The 23325-nt window shown below is 39.0% G+C and overlaps 1 protein-coding gene across 1 annotated transcript in view; it reads left to right on the plus strand.

The window, feature by feature from the left end:
- Window positions 1–23325, plus strand: part of LOC131573284 (glutamate receptor-interacting protein 1-like) — a 217369-nt gene that overhangs the window by 168680 nt on the left and 25364 nt on the right. Inside the window, exons 8-14 of the mRNA XM_058827083.1 lie at window positions 1154–1301; window positions 2905–3074; window positions 7275–7430; window positions 8186–8341; window positions 13367–13553; window positions 14803–14948; window positions 15949–16029. Of these exons, the coding sequence (XP_058683066.1) occupies window positions 1154–1301; window positions 2905–3074; window positions 7275–7430; window positions 8186–8341; window positions 13367–13553; window positions 14803–14948; window positions 15949–16029 (1044 nt within the window). The remainder of the gene's footprint in view (window positions 1–1153; window positions 1302–2904; window positions 3075–7274; window positions 7431–8185; window positions 8342–13366; window positions 13554–14802; window positions 14949–15948; window positions 16030–23325) is intronic.

The following is a 23325-nucleotide window of genomic DNA, read 5'->3' on the forward strand; positions in this document are numbered from 1 at the left end:
TTCTCATACAACTTCAATCTTAGTATCTTCTGAGACACATCACAATTGAATGTTGTCTTTGTGTCCTCACAGTTGGTTCCAATATGTTGTGAACACCAATCTCTCCTGTTTGCTGGCAGGACATCTGGTAACTTAAATCCAGCAGAGGTCTTCATCTATTCAGTTTTTTCTTATTCTGATTGTAAGCACCTCCAAAGACTTCTGATAGCACTTTGTTTGTCTCAGTCTATTTATACCCTTAAAGAACATCTTCTCTTACTGCACTGAGATGAGTTATTGATCAATGGGTATTGGTTAGTAACAGTTCTCAGCCAGTCTCCAGAACATACTTCACCCTGATCACTGCCTGCTTTGTTGTGGCATTTAGGAAGAAGTCTGCTGTCTTTTTGTTTTGTTGTGTCTAGCACTTGTCCTCTTGGGTAGCTTCTCAGCACAGTCATCGATCATGACTGTTGCTCCAACATACTTCCCTGTTTTCTGTATTCAGTGTTGATCATTTACTATCTATGTCCTGTTATAAAACAGTATTTTATCCAGTGACAGGATGCTAAAAAAATCTTCAGAACCTCCTCACATATATTTTGCTTTAACGTCTACTGCTTCTAGGTGTCATGCCTCCTGCATTTTCACCATTTTGTGCTTTCTTTTTCTGAAGGATTTCTTGTGGACCCTTTTTTTATCTGCTTCATTTGATTATTATAGCTGCTGTCTACAGACCTTCATCTTCTTTTGTGAAAATTAATTTAGCTTCCTTCTCTAACCTATTCATTTACTCATTTTTTTCAGACAATTTTCTACTTTTTTAATTAATTCTGTTTTTCCAGCATGTCTGTTTAAATTCCAGGTCATGTTTATCTTCAGTTGCTCGAGCATGATTCACTAACGCATCCTGTTTGCCTCATCTGGTCCGTCTCTGATTCTGACACACTGTGAAACTTTCAGACATCCTAAACGTCCTCATGCTTTTATCATTTTCAACATCAAGAGCTGATTATTGACACCTTAAATTATGCTATTCCAGTATTTCTTGAAGTGGCATGTTATCTGGTTAGAGAAATAGAATACCCATGGAGAATTTATGTGGGGGAAACGTGAAAATGGCATAAATACCACATTGGTATAATACTGATCTTTTGTTGTCTAATTTCAACAGATTCAGTAGCAACAGCTTCTGGGCCACTGCTAGTTGAAGTTGCCAAAACTCCTGGTGCTGCTCTTGGGGTTGCACTAACTACCTCGATGTGCTGCAACAAACAGGTCATTGTCATAGACAAAATCAAATCTGCAAGTATTGCAGACAGGTGAGTGTGACAGACGACTGACACTGCAGGTCCATGCATCCATTTTACTTCTTTTTCTGTTTGGTCTGCTTTTAAAGGAACCCTTCCCTTTTTTGAGCAAATTGACTGCACCAGGCCCTGTCAAGGTTGCATGTCTTAAAATTAGCACTTTGTCAGATCGCTGTTCCAGTCTAAGACTTCCAGGACGCCACCTACTTTAGCTCATTCATGTAGTATTTGGTGACATAAGCCAGCCCCCATGTAATATGTGACTGGCTGCTTGCACTGTGCAGCACAGGAGTTTGGAGGTCTGCTTTGGCTGTTAAATGTAATGCTGTGGCAGAGATTAGTATTTAAAAAAAGAAACCGTAACCCACTGGAATTCTTGAAGTAAGCCCACCATATGGAACAGCTGTCCAGGGAAGTAAATTTTGAGGCTTTGCAACCTTGAAGTGTTCTTTTAGAATATATTGCTCATTCTTCTGACACAGTGAAATGGAACTCCTTATGTCTGGATTCTTTTACTGATATTTTAGAATACAAGTGAGGTTTAAGGAAGACTGGCTTCTGTATTTCTAAATTGTTTTGCTGTAATATTTCCACTTTATTTAAACCTTTAAATAAAACCATTTCAACCATTAAAATTATAGCTAGATATTTTTCTCCAGTGGTCTGAACCTCTGGAACAGAGTTGTGGGATCTTTGCTGGGGTGTGTGTGTGTGTGTGCGTATGTGTGTGTTTATACATATACAGTATATTTCTATATTCATGTCTCTATCTAAATTTTTTTTTTAAATATTACGTTTCAGCAGCAAATTCCTCCTGCATGTCCCCAGTCACCCTACCTTGTAACTCCTCTTTGGCAATGGTGCTTTTGGTAGCACCCACTTGTAGCAGTGAGTCTACAGCTCCTCTGTGGGCTTTTCCCTACAGTAGAAACTTTGAGAGTGACGGCCATTGATCCAGGGGTGTTCTCCAGTTCAATGGTGCAGGATGCTTTAATTTTCTCCCTCTGTTTTCTCCCATTTCGCAGGGGGTAACCAATTAAAGGAGCTGTCCACTTGACTGGTACGTCGGGATGCTGACTGCTGTGTTTGCATTTCTCAACTCATCCAGTAGCCAGTCTCGAGTGCAGCAAGATTTAGCAGATAGCCCCCTCCCCACCCCACTCCTAGAGTCACCATGCTAGCCCTGGTTTCATTATTTGTTTGACTACTGCATAATTTCATCATCATTTACAGCTTTTGTACTAATAAATGTTTGAACTATAACTCAAAAAAGGATGAACTGGGTGCTTGTGTGAGGGATATGTGACCAAGTTATTCGAGTCTCCTTAAGCTCTCCTCATTTTATCCTGCTGCCATTCACACATATTTTTAGAGTCAGCTATCCCATTGCAGTTCTGTGAGTGATGTCTTGGCATATACTGTATTAACTGAATTGTTTTTAAGGTTTGTACTAATAGAGATAAAGTCTGACCAGTGACAGTGCCTACAAAACACAAATGTCTCTTGAAAAAAAAGAACACGTTCATAATTGTCATGACCAGTTTGAAGGCAGAAGAACTCATTGTGCAAGCAGAGAGCATACCTGATCATACCAAGTTTTTCCCCTTTTATATAGATGTGGTGCATTACATGTAGGAGACCATATTCTGTCCATTGATGGCACCAGCATGGAGTACTGTACACTGGCGGAAGCAACGCAGTTTTTGGCTAATGCAGCGGATAATGTCAAACTGGAGATCCTTCCCCACCACCAGACACGGCTAGCACTGAAAGGCCCAGAGCACGGTAAGAGGATCTCTAACACCAAACACCTCTTTCTCTTTCTTTCTTTTACTTTGCCCGCCCATGCTGAGTGGCCAAAGCTATCGCTGCAGTTATGTCTGTAAATGTTGTTTCAGCTCCCCAGCTTATGCTTCTGCAGTTTCTGAGCAGCTCTGTGTTTTCTCGGTCTTAATGAACCCTCTGAGATTCCTATGGCCAGAGAGGGAGATGTTTTGCTAACAAAACTTGCAAATGTACATAAAGACACCTGTTGATTCTGCTGTTGCAGTTGTTGGGGGTGCTATGAGTTACGTCGATAAATTAATCTCTACATTGTTTCTTAAATTTAGAGGGGGGAAGTAGTACCACAGCCAACTTATTTTCAGCATATTAACTTGATGGTTATGGTCACTTCATTAATAACACCTGTTCTCCCCTAAAATACGTAAACCCCTCCTGTATTTTCTCTTGTTAATGGCATTGTTTATTGCTGTCATCTTTTAAAGTGTTTCTGAGATTGCTTCATGGGTTCACTGTCAGTGCTCATGAAAACTGTTTGGAAACAGTTCCCTAGATTGGGAACCTTTTCACTGCAATACTTAATTCATACCAACATGCTTGAACATGCTTGAATAGAATGACTTTGCATTCTCAAATCAAATATATATAAAACGTCTTTTGAAGATGGAGGCTGCTTGCCTTGTCTTCTAACTAATAGTGAGAAAGTGACTAATTCACAGTAATCCATTAATTCAGTCTAAAATAGCACACGTTGATAGACATCAAGACAGTAACAAGCGTTATCAAATGCCCAGAGAATAAGTACATGTGTTGCAGCATGAATCAGTGGTAACATTTTTCTGAGCCTGTGGTACTGTACTTCTGCCTTTTTTAGACCAAGACAAGATTTCTGAGGTCTCAAAATGTCCAGTGATGGTAAATGCTTTGGGCCATCCATGCAACATCCAGGTTGTCCCTTGATTAAGTGTTGTTCTGGACATTTTCTCAGAGTGGGAAATACTGAACTAGTGACAGAGGAGACATTAGTTTCTCCTAGACCAGGGTGAACAAAAAGTAACCTTTGCAATTACATGTTTTCCCTTTACTCAGCTCTTCCCCTTTTCTACCTAAGCTGGTTAGAGCTACAAGGAGCAGAGAGGGTGGTACTGCACAAGCAGAACGAGATGGAGACCAAATTTACGATTCCTTTCAGTTATGACACTACATTGCAAACAAATCTTTGTTTTGTTTTGGTTTTTTTTTTGAAGCAAAGATGTCATGCAATTAATTTCTGGATGGTTAAAGTATTTTAATAAAGACTTTTTGAAGACAAATGCTGGGGCTAGTGATTTGTGTAGCTGATTGTTTTACTTGAAGCAGTTGATATGTTAACCAACATTTATAACAGATTGATGCTGTTAACGTTCTAGTAACCTGTGTAGATGCTTAGAAAAAGCAATGCTCTTGCTGTGCCAGAGTTAAGAACTGTCTGTTACAAAATCATATCAAGATGATCTGCAAAAGATGATATACAAAAGCATATTTTGGGGAAAAGTATCCCTAAAGTAATAAAGTTGCTTTCTTCAGTAAGGCAGAATAACTAGGATGTTTACAGCCCTTTCCAGCCCCTCACCAGGTGATGCTACCACAATATCATGACCAATTCAAGATATAACAAGCTTTATAGAAGCAAGTACCCTCTTAGAAACATCTTTCATCAAGTGTGGTATGATCTAGAGGCTGCAGAGAGTGAAAATTTCCCTTGACATGTCTGGAATAAGCTGAGTCATTAGGGCTGTATCAGCTGAGCTCAGTTATTGGTCTTGGGGGAATATGTTAGGAATTTAAAATGGGCAGGAAAGTCAGTATATAAAATAAACTGAAATTTTAGCCCTAAAATAAAGCAAAGAGTTCTATAATAGATAGGATTTTTTACATGTTTTTTTTTCCTTTATACTGTGCTACTGACATTCATTTCTCTTGCTGCCCCATTAGTTTTATGTTTACTCTACACAACCCTGTACTGGAATAGTTGAAATTACCACTAAATTACTGTGGTTACACACAAAAGGATTTTCTTTTACAGAACTTCTGTTGAATTGGGACTATCCTTCTACAAGCTGAGCAAACTGAATTTGTGTACTTTCCCACTTTGTAGGACATTTTTATCTCTACTCTCGGCATAAAAATAAAACATTAAGCATTAAGAAAAAGTCTCAAGGACTACCAGATAATTTCCTGCTGGAAGCAGTCTTTTTAATTAAACAAGGCTCACAGCAGCTTGAAAATAATGAAAATCCACCTGGCCACATTGTTCTTATCAGATGTTAATTTTTTCACCATAGTTAAAGTTAAGAAATCTCTCTGTCTGTGCACGTAATTGAGGAGATGGTTTCCTCTGAGAAGACACACTAAGTCTCTAAGACACATAAGGCCCTATCAGGCTGCTTCTGATGTTTCTGATGTTCCTGGCTAACATGAGATTTTCCAAAGTCCCTGAGGGTGGTGGTGCCACTGGGTGAGGAACCCCAGGGGTGCAGACCCAGCCTGGTGCTGACATTGCACCCCCCCTTACTTTTGATATCTGATATTGGGGCAAAAAAAATAATTCTTTTGATTCAGCCCCTGTTCTCCCCTTTCCCTATCCTTTCTCTGGTGTGCACTCCATAGATCTACCTGTAGAGATAAGCATCACTTTTGAGTCAGAAGGTGTTGTACAGTCAGGCAATTAGCAGATCAGTGCTCATGTAATACAAAGTGAAACCAAAAGACAGCTTTCCTTCTGCCAGGGCACAGGACTTGCTGTGGTGGCTGCCCTTTTCCCCTCTTTTATTGTCTCATTACAAACACAAGGCGTAGGTCCAACCTAAATGCTCAAGGTTTTGGGTTCCTGTTAAAGGCCAGCATGGGGACAGACAAGTCTGCAGCCATAGGTAGCAGGTAATACAGCTCATGAGACAAAGACAGCAAACTCAGTTTTGTAGAAACAGATTTAGAAACAGGTTTGGATTAGATATTAGGAAGAAATTCTTCACTGTGAGGGTGGTGAGGCACTGGCACAGGTTGCCCAGAGAAGTTGTGGCTGTCTCATCCCTGGAAGTGTTGAAGGCCAGGTTGGATGGGGCCCTGAGCCACCTGGTCTAATGAAAGGTGTCTCTTCCCATGGCAGAAGGGTTCAAACAAGATGGTTTTTAAGGTCCCTCCAAACCCAAACCATTCCATGATTCTGTTGGTGAATCCCTTGGTCTTTTAAGACAAAAAATTCAGTGAATACTTCCCTGTTTGAACTGTGCTTTTATAGTTAAGCAAGGATACAGACATGCTGAATTTAATGATGAATGTACTGTATTTAACCAAGGGAGACTTCAGTCCCTTTCCTTTCAGATGTGACAACTGAAATGCTTCCCATTCTCTTGGTAAATATGGGTCTTCACTTTTGGTACATCCCAGATTCCACATATGTAGAACCCACAATTAAATAATCAAATATGGTCTCACATTTCATCCAGTGAAGGATCATTTTAAAGTTTTTAAGATCAAGTTTTAAAAAATACAACCAAAAACATGAAGGAAAAAACATAAAATTGCACATCCAGCTAATCAATAAGACCTCTTTTCTTTATTAACCAGGTTTCAGGATACAGTTTTCCTGCTGCTGGCATTGGGAAGTCATTTACTGCACAGAATAGCATAATGCCAGCAATAGATTGTGGCAAAATTAAAATGTCAATACAGTAAATTGAAATGGCAAGGAAGCATTTCCGTTCTAGGCAGTGCCATGTAAAGTATCTGGTTGGTCTTTTTAAAAGAGATGAGTGCAAGTAGAGAGTTTTTAACCTTCAGTTAGTGGTCATATGTAGTACCTTAGTATTTTCTGAGAAAGTTTGCAGTCCTAGCCCCTAAGCCAGAGGGAGATTAAAAGTTGAGTCAGTAATCATAATTTTTAAAGCAAATACAAAAAAGAAAAAAAACTTAATTAGAAGCATTTTTTCTGAGAAAAAATATTATTTCTGCTCCTCAAGTTAGAACCCCCTGACAAGAAGGCAGGACCAGTTTTTTTATTATTTTATTTTGTTTTATTTTATTTTCAATTTATTTTCTTTCTTTCACTTCTGGTTTGTGTTGGGTTTTGTTTTGTTTTATTTGTTTGTGCAATTCAGTTACTTTTACCTCTTCTCTGGTCCTTTTGTTTTCTGATTTTCCATCATCCCTTCATGCGGGCAGTGAAGGTTGAAAGAAGCAACAGGCAACTTACCTGGGATTCGTGTGCCAACAGCCACAGCAGCCTCCTCACCTACCACCATTATAACACCTACCACCCTGACCATTGCAGGATGCCAGCCTTGAAATTCCAGAAAGCGCCTCCTCAAAAAAGCCTTCGTAATGTTCCACACTTTTCCTGCTGACATACTCTTCTCCTCTTCTTCTCCTCTTCTTCTTCCTCCTCCTCCCTCCCTCCCTTCCCCTTTCACTCATACTTTTCCCATTTCAGGCTCTAAAACCTTTTCAGTTTTACGGATGCTACGCTTTTTCATAGCCATGCCAAGGTTATTTCTGACATTTTACACGTTTTCCTCTCTTTAAAAAAGCAGCCTTTGTAGACAGGAAAAGGCTTGAAAATTCTGAATGAAACAGCTCTTCTTCTATGTATGAGTACACCATTGGATTGGAGAAGTGTATATAAAGCATGATTACTGAACGCAAAACATTTCTTACAAACCTTTGTCAGAAATTACCTACTACAAAAAGGCATTTCTAAAATCAGTGTATCTAGATATATTGATATGCATTAGTTTGGGAATGTGTGTTGAAATTTTTTTTATGCTTTTTTAAAAATTAAAAACTAAAGATTTTTAATGCTTTGCTTGAAGTAAATGGTATACTATGAATATGCCTTTTGTGTCTACATTATCTTTGTTAGCTTCCAGCAGGTGTTGTCATGAAATGCTGGCTTTACTTTTTCCTAGGATCACCTGTGTGGTTTAATGTTTTTATTACTGGAAATGCACAAACCATTCCTGTGCATCATACACAGCCTATACATACAATGTTTGATTCATTGATGAGTTACAGGCATGTGCCGCACTCTTCTGTGAAGACTGAATGCTGTATGCCAAGTGTTTGATTTCTTACAGCAGCTCTGGTGTCTTCATCCTTCTCTCCTACCTCCATGAGTGCATACAGCCTGAGTTCCCTGAACATGGGGACCTTACCTCGCAGCCTCTACTCCACCAGCCCACGGGGGACAATGATGAGGCGGAGGATGAAAAAGAAGGACTTCAAAAGCTCCTGTAGGTGGTAACAGCTTTTGCTCAAAAATGTGCAGTGAATGAATGGGTGGAGGAGGGGGAAGATGCAGAAAAAAAGTCGCACAGTACCTTAATTAATATACATATATTCTAGACAAAAGAGAGACTTTCTGGTAGATGTAGGGAAACATAAGGGTAAAAATATTTTATTATATTTTTAAAATGAGATGCGTAGATGCTATGCAGCATAACTATCTCATCTGAAATTTATAAAAGAATGTTTTCTTCAGACAGTGCTGGAAGAGTTTCCTATACCGTTACTGAAGTGGTTTTCAAATTCCTTTTTCAACTCTTCCAGTGTCCATTAGGGAATAGAATTCATAGCTGAATAGTCAAAAACAGGCTGCTGGTAAGCTCAACCAATTGTCACATTAGGGAAGGCAGAGTTTGCCACAGCACCTCCTAGGCAGTTCTAATGTTTACATCTGCTCCATGACCTGTAGAGTTGTTTTGGTGAGGGAGAGCAACAAATTACAGTGAAGACTAAACAGCCTCATTTGACCTCTCTCTGGGATTCTAAGCATGGATTGCCTAGGAGTCAGTCATTTCCCAAGCCAGAGTGGATCTATTCAGGCTGTTCCACTTTGCATATTGCTAAGCATTCAATGTGCTGGCAGGAGTGTGGCTGTGTCAGTGCACGTTTTCCCAGGCTCCATGTGAGTGCCACTTCTCTTTTGGCTTGTCCATCTGTGTGTGATCCACAGCAGCTCAGTTCCTCCAGAGCAGGGAGGTGAGAGCTGCTCTGTAAATCATTTATTTGCTCTAGGTAACAATGCTCAGAAGTCCACTCTGGAAGAACTGAGCTGCTGCACGCTACAGCGCTGCCGCTGTGTTTTAAAGATTCCCCATGGTCATACTGAAACCAGAGCAAACCAGCAGCTTCTAAGGCCAGTCACTACGGAATTGTGAGAATACATTAGAGAGGAACTGAGGTTTTGCTTTCTTGCAGTTTTTGTTGCTTGCTTGTTCCTTATTTCTTCTGAAAAGCTCATATTTTTCATAACATTTGCCTGTAAGTGCATTTTTTATTTTTAATCCAATCAGCCATTTTTCACAGCTCATCTGTTGACATGCTAGCTTCTAATGCATTCTTTTGGGTCCCAGGGGGATACTGTGTCTGTCGTGCTGTGGTATCAGTAGAGGTCCAGCTCTTACATGTTCTCCTCTGCACATGAGAAACAGTAGTAATGTTATATTAGTAGTAATTGATTTGAATAGTAAAATCAATGCAAAAAAATAGTTCATCAATTGTGCTATGTTAAAACTATTTAACAAAGGATGAAATCCTCAAAGCTAATCCTGTTATGGATCTTGGACACAGCTGTAACTTGTGTTGGTAAATTTTCCAGATAGTTTTCCTCCAAGGAGGCCTTGTCCATGTTATCTTGCAAAGACTCAAAAGAAAGCCAAGGATGTGGCATTTAAGTGGGACAGTCACATAAGCACTGCAGCCCACCTAAAAGATTCTTCAAGTCAGAAGGCCCTGGGGATGACAAGCTGCTATGAGTAAACAAATCTCTAGATAGGAGAAGTTAGGACAAGGCTTAGTTGTGCAGCAGTTTATTACACATTCATATTGTGAAGTCTTGATATAGAACATTTCAAAATACGTGAAACTCACTCTGTCACTGTGTGGTCAGTGCCTCATTACAACAAGTGACTACATCAACAATCCTGAACCAGAACTGGCTTTGGAGGAATTGGCTGGCCAGCCAGACTCGTTTGCTCTTTTTGTGAGGTTGCTTATTAGCCCGTGCAGAGTTCCTTACTCAGTCTGTAGACTAAGACCCATACTTGTGACAGCACTAACAGCCAACTTAAGAGACCCACACTGCTCTGAATATCCTGCAACACACCAGGGTAGAGAATGTCCTGTACCTTTCCACTATCCATCAGCAAGACTTGGAAAACCTCTCCCTTTGTGGGAGACTGATGAGAACCAGCTAGATTGACTGCTGTGCTTTTCATGGAAAAAAGAGTGGCACAGTCTTAATTTTAGTGGGATTCTTTTTCTTTAATCCAGTTGGATCATTTGAGAGTTTTATTAAGGCAAATTTTAATAAATCTTTTAGAATGTCACTTGGGAACAAAAATATGTAGGATGCTATAAAGTTTACATTGTCAATTATTTAAGAATACTTGCACAACATAATGTGATCATGGCGTAATTCATGACGATGAAGTGTGATGGCACGAGGGGTTACAAGACTTTTATGGTCCTGTTTTAACAATCATTGCATTAGTTATGCAGACCATTCTAAATATGTGGCTGTAAAAATTGAGGGCATGCCCTGCTGCCACAAGCTTTATTTATGCCACTTGTTTTCAGTTTTTATTCTTCCTCTGCTTTTGTTTCTTTGTTTAAGGTGTGGGATTTGTCGTGGAAACACTTAGATTATTATTTCATAAAAGTTTAAATCTTGAATATTTTGTAATAGGTCCCTATTAGTAGTTGGAAGCAAGACGTAATTTATGCCAATTTACTTTACTAGGGTTGTATATCTGTTAGAAATTGGAAAGGGGTTTAGACATGCACGGGTGCTGTTTTCTCAACAGCTATCAGGAGGAATTGCAAACTTTTTTGGGGGGCCAGAGTGGGAGACTGGAGGCATAATAACCCATATATGCACCTTGAAACATGTCTTGTTCTGCTTCTCTTATAACTGCAGGCACAAAAGTAACAAATACATAACCTTCAAATTCAAGATCATTATTTACATAACTGCAGAGCATATAGCAATCCATTCCCCAGGAATGTTGCTAAGAGTTAGGTGAGAACTATTCAAGTATGCTGGAACGTACTCCTAGCAATAGCAACCAGTGTTCACTGGAACTGCAAACACATCCATGTCCCTTTTTTAAATCAACAGCAGTGCTTCCTGGCCTGTAAAAATTATAATCCATCAAGGAGCCAAAAAATGTCAGTGTTTCTTGCTACAGTTACTCTTGAGTTACAAACCCCCAGCATGCTCTAAGTCATGGGTTTGGGTACCTGTGACATTTTACAGAGTCGTAGGAAATAGGTATTGTTACATGGTTAGGAAAGGATATTTTCATCTCTGGGTTTCTTTTTGTGTTTCTGTTTTTCTTTGATTTTCTTTCGGAGTGGAAGAAGTTCCTAATTGTCATACTTAAGTGTCAACATCATCAAAATGTTTATCAGAGTGAATTTTAAATCCCACAGATAGTGACTTAATTTCCCAATTTGAATTAAAATTTTACTGCCCTGAAAGTTGAAATAAATTTTATGAGACATTTAGGTTCCTGATAAGAAGTTATAAAAAGAGTAAGAAGGTTACAGGGTCAGCTAGATACCTGCTGCATGGGAGGAATAGAGACATAAGTGATGGGAAATAAAGATGAAGTTAACAAGTAATTGTTATATGACCTTTAAGAAAGGGAAAATGGAACTTTTCTGAGACTGGATGCCCTAAATTAAGATGTTTCTAGAAGGTGTCTTAGGTATTATATTAATTTATTTGGCTTTGTTATATTTTAACCTTTGCAGCAGCAAGGGCTGGAGAAACCTATTTCTTACATGCAGTAAATGCTAAAGCTGATGGAAGTTTCTGAGAACAGATTTTTAGTATTTGCATTTGTGTATAAGCATATCTGGCTGAATGTAGATAAAAGAAACAGTAAGAAGGAAGCTACTGAGTATCTGCAATAATGCACAATTCTTACAAAGGAAACTTGAAACAAGATGTGAGGAAGAATTCACAGTAATTTGGAAAAGACGGTTTTTGAGTGATAGAAACTTGTGAGTCTTTTAGCAAGTGAAAATTTTGCAAGGAACTGTCATTGCCAACTGTGACACATCAATCAGACTTATACTAACTGATACAGAGCACAAGTCTGATGCTTGCAGTCCCATAGTGTGAGAAAATACTTATATAACCTCTGACATCTTTGTACAGTTGTGATAATATTATCTATAATGTGAAAAATTTTTCCTGAATCCAAGAGAAATAAAAATGCACAGGTAAACAATTCCTCAAATAAACCACAAATTTTTACCTAATTCTTAGCAGCTGCTGCAGGCAGAAAAGGATTTTGAAGGAAATTAGAGGTGGAGAGGTAATGACACAGATTGATAGCACAAAACCATTCCAAATCCTTGGCATTGGAGGGATTATCATTACTGAACAGGAATTCAAAAACTCCAGCCTTCTGTGTATGACATAATGAGAGGCACTATTTTGTCACTGGGGAAATTCAAATAATAATATAATAGACATTTGGACAGAGATCAAGGAAGCAAAAGTGCAGTCTCATCCTTTCATAGGTAATTGTGCTGAATCTCAGTGCTGTTTTTGTCTTGATTTGTTCACTACTGCAGCCTTTCAGAAAAAGTGTGAGTAAAGCAGGAGAACAGAAGTAGCTGCCTGAGATTCTCATTAAAGGTCTCCCAGTGGCTTTGAGAGACCCCACAGAACTTCTTTTCTCACAATCCCTTGAGATACACTGATTGCCACAACAGTGGTTTGTTCAGCTTCCTTACATTACCCAGTAAGCCTAACAAATTGCTGACTTATAGTAAACATGTACAAGAAGAAGGCATTCTTACTTCTTGCAAGCAAGCCTGGTCCATGTGGTTTGTTGCTAACAATAATTGCTGTGAGAGGTTCAAAAGAGGAATCTGCCTGAATAACAGCTGGGCTTGCGCCTCCAATTGCCTTAGCTGCTGTTAAAGTTCTGCTTATCCATGCCTCAAACCTATTGCAAACAGAATTCAGGGTTGTCCTGAGATTTTGGAGTGGGGATATCAAACACATTTATTTTACTCAGAAAAAGAACTATCTTATTGCATTCCAGCATACAACCAGATGTTTTCTATTAGCTTATATGTCATAACTGTTTATACATAATTTATAAACTTTAGCCTAAATTGACTTTAAAAGAGACATTTCATTGACTAGATTTATTGTTAAGATCAATTTTCTCAAAAAGCAATGGAACCTATGCTGTGTATGAATGTCTTTCCTCCTGGTCTGCTCTGTTTTATAGTGTCTTTAGCCTCTAGCACTGTTGGTTTGGCTGGGCAGGTCGTGCACACAGAAACCACAGAAGTAGTGCTGACAGCTGACCCCATAGTAGGGTTTGGGATACAGCTCCAGGGTAGTGTGTTCGCTACCGAGACCTTGTCTTCTCCACCTCTCATTTCCTATATTGAGGCTGACAGTCCGGCGGAAAGGTGAGGCTCTTTAATTGACTGCTAAATACATCTGGTGGGCGTTCCTCGGGTGCTTTGGGCTTTTTGCTTTCTTTCAGTTTATGATGAATTGCAGGGCCTTGCTCAATGGAGTGGGGCAAGTAATACACTTTCTCTTCTGACAGTGGTGTTTCAGGCACTTGATCAGCTATGAAAGAATGACAAGCACCCGTGTACTGACCACACAGAGTCCTCCAGAAGGAGAACTGGAAGCTATATTCATGTGAAACAAATAAAAAATAAATCAGAAAAATCCATGAAGTCAAAATACTGATCATTGAGCATGCATGGGGGGAAAGTTATATCCATCTCTGTTCAGTTTTAAGATATCTTAGGGAATTCCAGAATTTTGACTTAATAATTTTTTTAATTACATTTTTATGCTTATATATGTATTTAATCATGTTATGAGAATGATAGCAGTTGCACAGACAAGCACCAGCTGCCATTTCACCTGCAGCCCAGAGTTAGAGGCACAGATGATGTCCAAGGATGGGGTGGAAGCATGAAGACCCCTCCCCAGCACCTAGAGGGCACAACCCATACTGGGAGTGCTTGAGAGTGTCATGGTGCAGAGGAGCATCAGCTTCTGTGCCTGGGCAGATTGTTGATCTGCCACAATTATCCCTCAGGTCTGGCTGAATGTTTTTGATCAGATGGCTTATATCAGAAACTGTGTGGCCAGCCAGACCAGGGCAGTGATCGTGTCCCTGTGCTCGGCACCGGTGAGGCTGCACCTCAAGTCCTGTGTTCGCTTCTGGGCCCCTTTGTATGAAAGACATTGAGGTGCCAGAGTGTGTCCAGGGAAGGGCAGTGGAGCTGGTGAAGGGGCTGGAGAACAGCTCTAACAAGGAGCAGCTGAGCAGCTGGGGATGTTTAATCTGGAGGAAAGGAGGCTCGAGGGGAACCTTATAGCTCCCCACAACTATCTGAAAACAGGATGTAGCCAGGTGGGGATAGGTCTCTTCTCCTAGGTAACATGCAACAGGACAAGAGGAAATGGCCTTAAGTTGTGCCAGGGGAGATTTAGATTGGATATTAGGAAACTTACAAAAGACATGTAAATATGGCAATTCCACACAGAAAGGGTAGACTTTTCAGTGCTGGGTTAATGGTAGGGCTCAGTGATCTTAAAGCATTTTCCCAACCTAAATGATTCCGTGATTCTGTGATTCTGCTGGTTCTGGTAACATGTACGTCTGATGGTTGTTTTGTATCGTTTTGTACCAAGGTGTGGGGTGCTGCAAATTGGAGACAGAATAGTGTCAATAAATGGTATCCCAACAGAAGACAGCACATTTGATGAGGCCAATCAACTGCTCAGAGACTCCTCTATCACCAACAAGGTCACTTTGGAAATAGAATTTGATGTTGCAGGTATGAATGTCCTGTTATTCTGTCTTGCAAGAAAAGTGAAGGAATAAATCCCAAGTACATTGCAAGTGTTAGGCATCTGAGGTAGAGGTTTTCTTCTCACATCTACACCATTAAGTTTTCAAGTGACTTATTTGAAACATGTTTCATTTCATTTCACACAGCCCTGCAGTCTACTTCAGAAAGCAAATAGAAATGACAGTGCTGTAGTAAGATCTGGTGACTGTCTTTCCTCTGAGTTATTTCCAGACATTTTTCTGGCCTGAGATAAAAATGTTTTGCTGAACAGAGACAAAACCTCTACAGGCCAAATAATGAAATATTTTGCAAGACAGAAAAGTATTAAAAAGTATGGGTAAACAAAAAAACTTTTGAGGTGTTTATAGTATCACTAAATAAAATAGTAGAAACTGAATTAATAGAGGCCAGATTAATAATTGTTCATTTTTCAGTTATTATTACTAATGGCATTCCTTTATTCTGTCATGTGTTTAAGCATAAAGAATATACCCATGAAATCACAAACTGTGCATATCAAACAAGTACACATTATGTATGTACACCACTGAATTCCTTTTCTTCCCACTTGATGTTAAACCCATGGCAATTACCTTAGTAGACAGTTAAAAATAAGTGTTAGTCCTGCAGCAACAAAGGTCGGAAGTCCTTACGACTCAGTCTTCTGTCCTTTTAATTAAAAGCTGTCTGCCAGCAGTAAAATTTTCACTTGTGCTCACAGAACTTGCATATGAGCTAAAAACCTGCAGTCTCAGCTGGCTGCTGGCTCATGCAATCTCCACAAATTCAGTTAAACCTTAAAAAAAATTGAGTTACCGTGAAATTACCAGTAGAGTTATAAATCATGCCTTCTTCATTTTTGCACCCGTGTTTCATCCCTGCCTTATGACTCTGATGTGATTTCATCAATTTACATGTATAGTTCCATGCTCATGGAACTGCTGTGCCTTATAAATTATCTAACATTTAAAATATTTTTTAATAGAATCAGTTATACCAAGCAGTGGAACATTTCATGTAAAACTACCAAAGAAGCATAATGTGGAACTTGGCATCACCATAAGTTGTAAGTAAAAGTGCTTATTTTTCAGACCACGTTTATGGGATAATCTGTAGATATCAGTAGATCTTGTAGTTGCAGACTCAGGGTGTTTTTGGTATGAACTTCTTTTTCCTTTTTCTAGCTTCTTTTATTCCTTTTTCTCTTTTGAAATCCTCTACTGTAACATATTTATACTCTCCTTCAAATAGTTAACAAAGCCAGAAGTTTGCCAAATTGAATGTTTTACTTACTCCTTCATGCCTAGGACATATTTCATTCCTAATTAAATTATTTATTTAAAACAAAAGAAAAATAAATCAGCAGAAATAGGTCCATGCAAAGGTATTTCCATAGTTGTGAAGTTTAAAGCAGTTTGTCGTGGTCTCTCACAGACTCTTGAACAGAACCCCACTGAGCACAGGACATGAGGATCCATATGTGTAGGGTTATTTTCTACTTCAGAACCCAGATACATCCTCAGTCTCTAGAACGTGTGGACAGTCCTGAATGTGTGGGTCACAGCAAAGTCCCCTTTCACTAGGGATTGCAGAGATTGCTGAAGAAGGTCACAAGGGTCTGCATCAGTCTGTTTCTCAAAAACTAGTTGTTGCTGTGGTTTGAAATTAAAAGTGTTTCTATACTTTGTGAGGAGACATTAACACAATGTGTTACTGGATTTTGATCAGGTAAACTCTGGCATAATAGTTCAGCTCTTGAGGGAAGGAAAAACAATCCATATCAAAGTTAATGGGCTTGACACTGCAGAATCTGGTGTCATCAGAATTAACATTCTTTTATGGCTCTGGCCTTTCTTAGGCTATTAGTCTTTCTTTGGAGTTATTCATGTCTCTGGGGGAAGATTGTGCTTTGACTTGCATTCTCAAGTGCATCCAGCACAGTGGAATATGGTTAATCAAAGGTACAGCAGGGATCACAGTGCTAAGGATTACATCTGAGAAAAAAATGGGAGACCCTGCAGGTCTGTTTGCTTGTGTTGCCCACTTGAATAAGTAACTGTTAGACTCTGTAAGATGTGATGTGATGCTTGAAGCAAAATCATACATGTACGTGTGTCTGTGCAAATGAAAATATTGAGAAAGGAGAAAACACAGAGCGAGGCTGTTCTATGTAAATGTTATTCTTAGGATTGATAAAGGTTTGTAAGGTTACTGAAAAAATATAATCTTCCTAGTAATTTGATTTGTGTTGTTTTTTAGAATGCAGAAATCTACTTTTTTTTTGTCTGTAGGAATAAGCTTTTAATGGAAAGCTAATATTCTTGGAATTGAGTATTTTGCACTCCTCTTCCAAACTTTGCATGCCTTACTGATCTGGAATTTCGTTCAAAAAATTGGTGCTTTATAAAATCACTGCCCTATATAATCAGAGTAACATGTGGTAGGTCTTAGCTCTGCTCTTGTGAATATACTGCAGTAACTTTAATATTTAAATTAAATTATCTATTATGTACAATAATCTCTTTAATAGTATTCAATGCATATGAAATTTATCTAGGATTAATTATTTACATGGTTTTAAAGGGTTTATATTAATAACTGGTAGAAGTCTTGAATTGCTGCATTTCACACTTGCTTTTCAGTGTTTTGCTCTGTTTTACCTAATTAACTCCTAAAAAGGCAGTATGATTTGAAGAATATAAGCATTTTATATTCATTTTGTGAAATTTCTGTCAGGATACTTTAGCACATTAGCATGCCATTTATTACTGATATTTTCAGAAAGCTGTGTGATTTATTTTAAATAACAAATACTAAGGGAAACTTGTCAGAGTTGGTATGTCTTAAGTAAGCAGAGGGATGGAGGTGATCAGAATTATTCACTTGTGGGCTTGATCTCTTAAAAGTGATAGAGACCTGTTTCATCCTCTTACAGAAAAACACCTTTCTTATCTTCCATATCCCCCATTAACTTGGGATTTATATGAGAAAGGCAGGAAATTACCTAATCTGACAGACAAGACAGATATTTTTTGTCAGATGGGAAACACAACTTCACATTGGGCTGGCATGTAAACATATCTCTATTTTTAAGTCCAGGAGTTCTTCTAAGTCAGCTGTTAGGAGTCAGAGATCCTAGGAGAGGAATTTATTTCTCTTTCTTGCAATTGTTTTCTTTGGTAATGAACACCAAGAGTGCTTGCATGGAGTTACAACCAGGTGCTGTATTGAAGGCATGTCTGAGGTGACATGCAGCACTAAAGACAATTAAGCTAATTCATGGTCTTTGAAACACAAGACTAATAATAATAGGAGAAGAGACTTTCCTTAGTTTCAAATTTCTTAATGCAAGAAAAAAAAACCAGAAAAAATTAAAAATCACCTTAGATAGCATAATTCCTTAAAAGCAGGGCAGAAGAAAGTCTCATGAGCATCATTGTTAACGTTGAGCCAGGGCTCAGAGTTTTGAATAGTTCATGTGAGTTACTGGTCTTGGCCGCTGCTGCCTTCATACACACATTGCAGTCCTATCATTCATCCCTTATCTCTGCAATATCTGTCTAATTTTACCAATGACAGACACACTCAACAAAGAGCTTTATTTCATATTTTGCAAATACACTTGTCTATATATTTAATACTTCATATATCACTAGTTTCACACCCAGTTACCTGATTGCGACAAATAGAAAGTCTCAGTTCTTAAAATTATATCATCCAAATAAAGCACAGGAATGTTCCTGTGCATGTGATTATGCTTTTATGACAGAATCATTCCTTAGAAGAACACTTACAAGTAGTGCTAGTAGTACTCAAAGCTGTTTCAATTTATTTGCCATTGCCATTGATTTTAGACCATGTAATGAATATAGATCTTTCTTTTTAAATACAAAAGCCTCTTTTAAAGGGTTTTGAGGCAACTGGCTACTTTATCATAGACTAATTATTTTTTTATCAAATACATTGAATGGTGACCAGTAAAATGACTTACTAGTGGATTCTGGTAATTGTAGTTAATACCTTTTTTATTTTCCTTTCCTTTTCTTTTTTTCATTTTCCTTTACTTTTCTTTTTTTCTCTCTTATGTAAGATTCTGATATCCTTACTGGTAATGAACTGCAGCACCTTGCTTCATAAATAATCTCTCTGAAGCTAGTGGGACTACTCAAGGAATAAGAAGCTGCAAAGCTGGTAAGAATATCAGAATCTCACCCAAGCTATCATCAGTTTCTCTGAGTCATTTTGACTAGCAGCTATACTGTAGTCTGCTTTATTGTTTTTGTATTTCATCAGAAACAAGCTTTGTAAATATCTACAGATACATTGACTATGTGAATTTATTTTCTAAAGCATGTTTCTGTATATTTTGTGATTTCACCTGGCAAGATCTACTTAATTTTGAAATATTACAAGCGATTCTTTTCAAGACAAAAGAATACCAACAGATTTCTCAGCTGCTCCACATGAACCAATACTTAAGGAACAAAAGAGCTGCATCAGTGTAATTTTAAAAAGCTCCTTCATCTATTTATTAATCACACTATTCTTAAAAATATCTAGTAGCTGTAAACCAGCATTGTGGATAAATGGGCTGACTTGGTATAAAAAGTATTCTTCCATCACGGGAGCATTTTCCTTTGCTTGTTCAGTTTGTTCAGAGCTTGATCAAACTCCAAAGTTTGAAGCCAGACTGAGAGTAGTAAATTTTGTCTGGGTGGTGGGTGAGATGTCCACCCCAAAATCTGTTGAAGTCACTTTGTGGGGGGGTTTGTTTGAGTTAGCAGTTTAATAACAAAGGAGCTTTGTTTGAGGGGTTTTTAAATGTAATGGAACAGCTGATACACAGAACTGACAACACTTTTTTGAACTTACTTTCAAGTAGCTGGGAAATTTTAGTAGAATAGGGTAGAGACCTGGGATGGAGACCTAGGATCAGTAATTTAAAGAGAGAGAACAAACAACTTGTTTTAGAGCAGCCTTTTAACTGCAACACTCGATTTAGTACCTGCACAGCTTTATGCATTCTTTGGTCCATTTGTAGTTGTTCATACAAACTCTAAGGTCTCTACTAAAGCTGAACATTGGGTAGAATAACAGCTGGAGCAGGGAGGAGAAAAGATGAGATCTTCATTGGACGAGCAGAATGGGGCAAGGACAGAAAACAAGTGTAAAGCTGTAACAGAGGCCGCAGAGGAGGGGAGAGACTGAGCTGTGATCAGGATTAGGGGCAGCTAGGACTTGAACAAGTAGACTGGACATGGGTGCGTGGTGAGGTGCTTCATTTTTAGCAGCCTCTTAAAACCAGAAGTAATTCTTAAGTGCAGACTTGAAGCCATACAGTGCCACTTCAAGCTTGCATTAATTCATGTGGATATATTAACTGGTCAAATACTACTTTCCCACTGGAACTCTGGTTTCTCTGCTCTCTGGGGAGAGATGAAACAGCGGTGTGTAACAAAGAGGAGGGAGACTGCATAATGAATGAGATGGAGGATTGCAGAAAGACAAAGGAGGCGATCTCATGGTCAAGGTGGTTTAATGCTACCCTGGAGAAATTAGGGTGGCTTTTCTTTTCTCTGCAAAAGACTCATGCTGAGACAAGTCATTCTGGGAGTGGGGGTGGAGATTTTCCATAAGTGGCTGCTTGATTTTGTGCTGAAACATTGAGATCCTGGGGTTGCACTCACAGAAATTCTACTCATCTGCAGCTGTTGCTGAAAATGCCAGTAGTTGTATTTCAGACATAGAAGCTGTTACATTCTACAAACTATTGTGAGATATAAAGGCAGGGATATCTCAAATTGCTCACTGAGAACTGTCATACTTTGAGCTAAATTTTCCTATGTTTCCTTTCCTTATCTGTAAAATCAGGATAATAGTACTGAATCTTCTTGCTGGAAACAGTATCTGTTCACCAGTTTTTGGATGGCAATCTTAGGCAATGTAATCTTAGGTAATGTGCAAAAAGGTACAAAAGTTCAGGAGGAAATGAATGATTTTATTTCTGCAGCACAACTTGAATAATTTGTAGGAAGTATGCCATGAGCATCAAACAATAACAAAATGAAGTGTGGTGCATCTGCTTCTCAGCATGGGGGGATTAATTTCACACAGGGCTGTGTTTGGTGCCTACAAAACGGCTTTCATTCTCCAGACCGAGTAATAGCCCAGGAGAACTCATAAAATACTGCTGGTTCACACTTCCTCAGTTTGAAACTGTGATACCTTTGTGTGCAGCACCATACTCTTTGCATCCACATGTACTTTGTGGCTCTGCTCTTTGAGCTATGCTCTTTCCCTCATTTTGGTTCCTCCTCTCCTCCTTTTACCACAATAATGGGCATCTTTCATAAGTTCTGGAAATTTTGTAAGACAGTTTCATAAAAAGTATTTCAAGACTCAAACCGTGGTCTGCATGGGTAGCATATAACCTCAGAGTACGGCAACCCAGAGGGTGAAAACATAGAACTAAAAAATCACCAAAGTGATAGTCTAAAATTTTAACAAGATACTAGTTGGTAAAACAAATCCAAAGGATTCAAATAAATTATGGAATTGTAATATATTTGACCCATGACATGAAAGTATGACAAACAAGCTATGAAAATTACATCTCTTGTAAAATTTAATTGCTGTTCTCTAAATTGCAAAATAATCATTTCCTGAGAGCATGCTGTTTTAGAAAAAATTATAGAAATTATTCAAAGTCCTTGTATGTTCATCTTCTGGACTTTTGAGACATTGCATTTGAAATATGGCTCTTCTTGAGTTCTTGAGCAGTTCCTTTGGATATTCAAAGGCTGTCTCAACCAGGGCAGCTAAGGTTAACAAGACCTGTTAGCATACTGTGTTGGAAATGTCATTATTAATTTATCATGTGGTTGCTGTAGGTGAAGATCTGTCATTTTGCATCAAAGAGAAGATTCATGAGCTGCTAAAGTAACTGACATCAGGATTTTGTAGGTGATCCTCCAATATGGGCAGCTTTTTGGGTGATTGTCAGTTCAGGCGTGGGAGCCTAATGGAAGGCTTCCATGAAAGAATCCAGAGGGCTCAGTACAGAGAGCAGAAATGGTGTGGGGCAGTTGAGGAACCATAACTGTGCAAAACTAATTAGTGCTTTCAGGAGAGCTGAGAGCATTATACCGCATGGCAGTGTTTTAATATCAGCACACTGTTTGTTAACAGTCCCAAAAGTCAGTCTGTGTTCGCCACGTGGAGCACCTCCTGGACAGAGCATCTGTAGGTGATACTCTTCCCAAAGGTGAACAGCATGTGCCATCCATCAGCAAATGGATGAACCCTCCAAAACAATAGAGCTACTTCAAGAAACAGTCCTTCCTCTGGTGTATTTTACTGCTTCCTAGGCAACTAAAGGTCAAGCAAAATTGCAGACCGAACTTCCTGGCCAAGGGAAACTTATCAAATACTTTTGCACAAGTTAGTAAAGAGTTGCAGTGCCTGGCGTTGAAGAGCAGAGCATCTTTTTAACCATGAGGGACAGATAGAAAAATTGACCATTAATGTCAGATTCTTCCAAAAAGAGCTAAGTGTGTGAGGAGAGGAGTGGTGGGAGTTCTACTAAACTGTCTGGAATTGCAGTGCTCCTAGTATGTATCCCCAGTACAAAGTTGGGAGAAGCTCACCGTTCTTAAGGTCCAGCAGCAGTACAGGGGGGCAAGGTTACTCATCGAAAGAGGCACGGGTTGCTTCAGAGGAAGCAGTGAGTTCCAGTGAAGCAAACATCAGTGTGATGTAAGCTACACCTGTGCAAACATGGCAATAGTGTTTCAGCCCAATGGGCTGTGTGGCCACTGTCCACAGCATCTCCTTTATTGGGAAGTGGATTCCTCCTTCTCACCCAGGACATACTGCCTTCATACCTCTGCCTTAAGCACTGGATGGGACAGAAGTTGGTGGAAAGGATGTGGACTAGCCCACACTAGATACATTGCCAGAGCAGCTCTGTTGGTCAGGAATATAGTACAACAGGATTTATTCTGGCAAAAGATCATCAGTAGTAGTCACACTGGAAGACTGTGAGAAAGAAAGTCTTCCTTATGTGTTACAGCTACACAGCTTTTTATGATAGATCACTGGAGCTGCACTGTGGTATCTTCACGTGGCTCAGTCCTGATCTAACCTAGAAATCAAACATATCAGGCTAAGTTCATTTTGTATCAGTCACTTCAATTCTGAAATGTTCTCATTTTTGAGGGGTATCCAGTCTTGCCAATATGCTGCTGCTGTTCGTTTGTACCTGAAGTTCAGGTAATTTAGGGGTAGGGGAGGAATATGACACAAGTAAAGAATGAGAATGAAATATAGATTTATGGTCAAAACTAGTCCATCTGCATATCTA

This window comes from Poecile atricapillus, chromosome Z, assembly GCF_030490865.1.
Source record: "Poecile atricapillus isolate bPoeAtr1 chromosome Z, bPoeAtr1.hap1, whole genome shotgun sequence".
NCBI classification, from domain to species: domain Eukaryota; kingdom Metazoa; phylum Chordata; class Aves; order Passeriformes; family Paridae; genus Poecile; species Poecile atricapillus.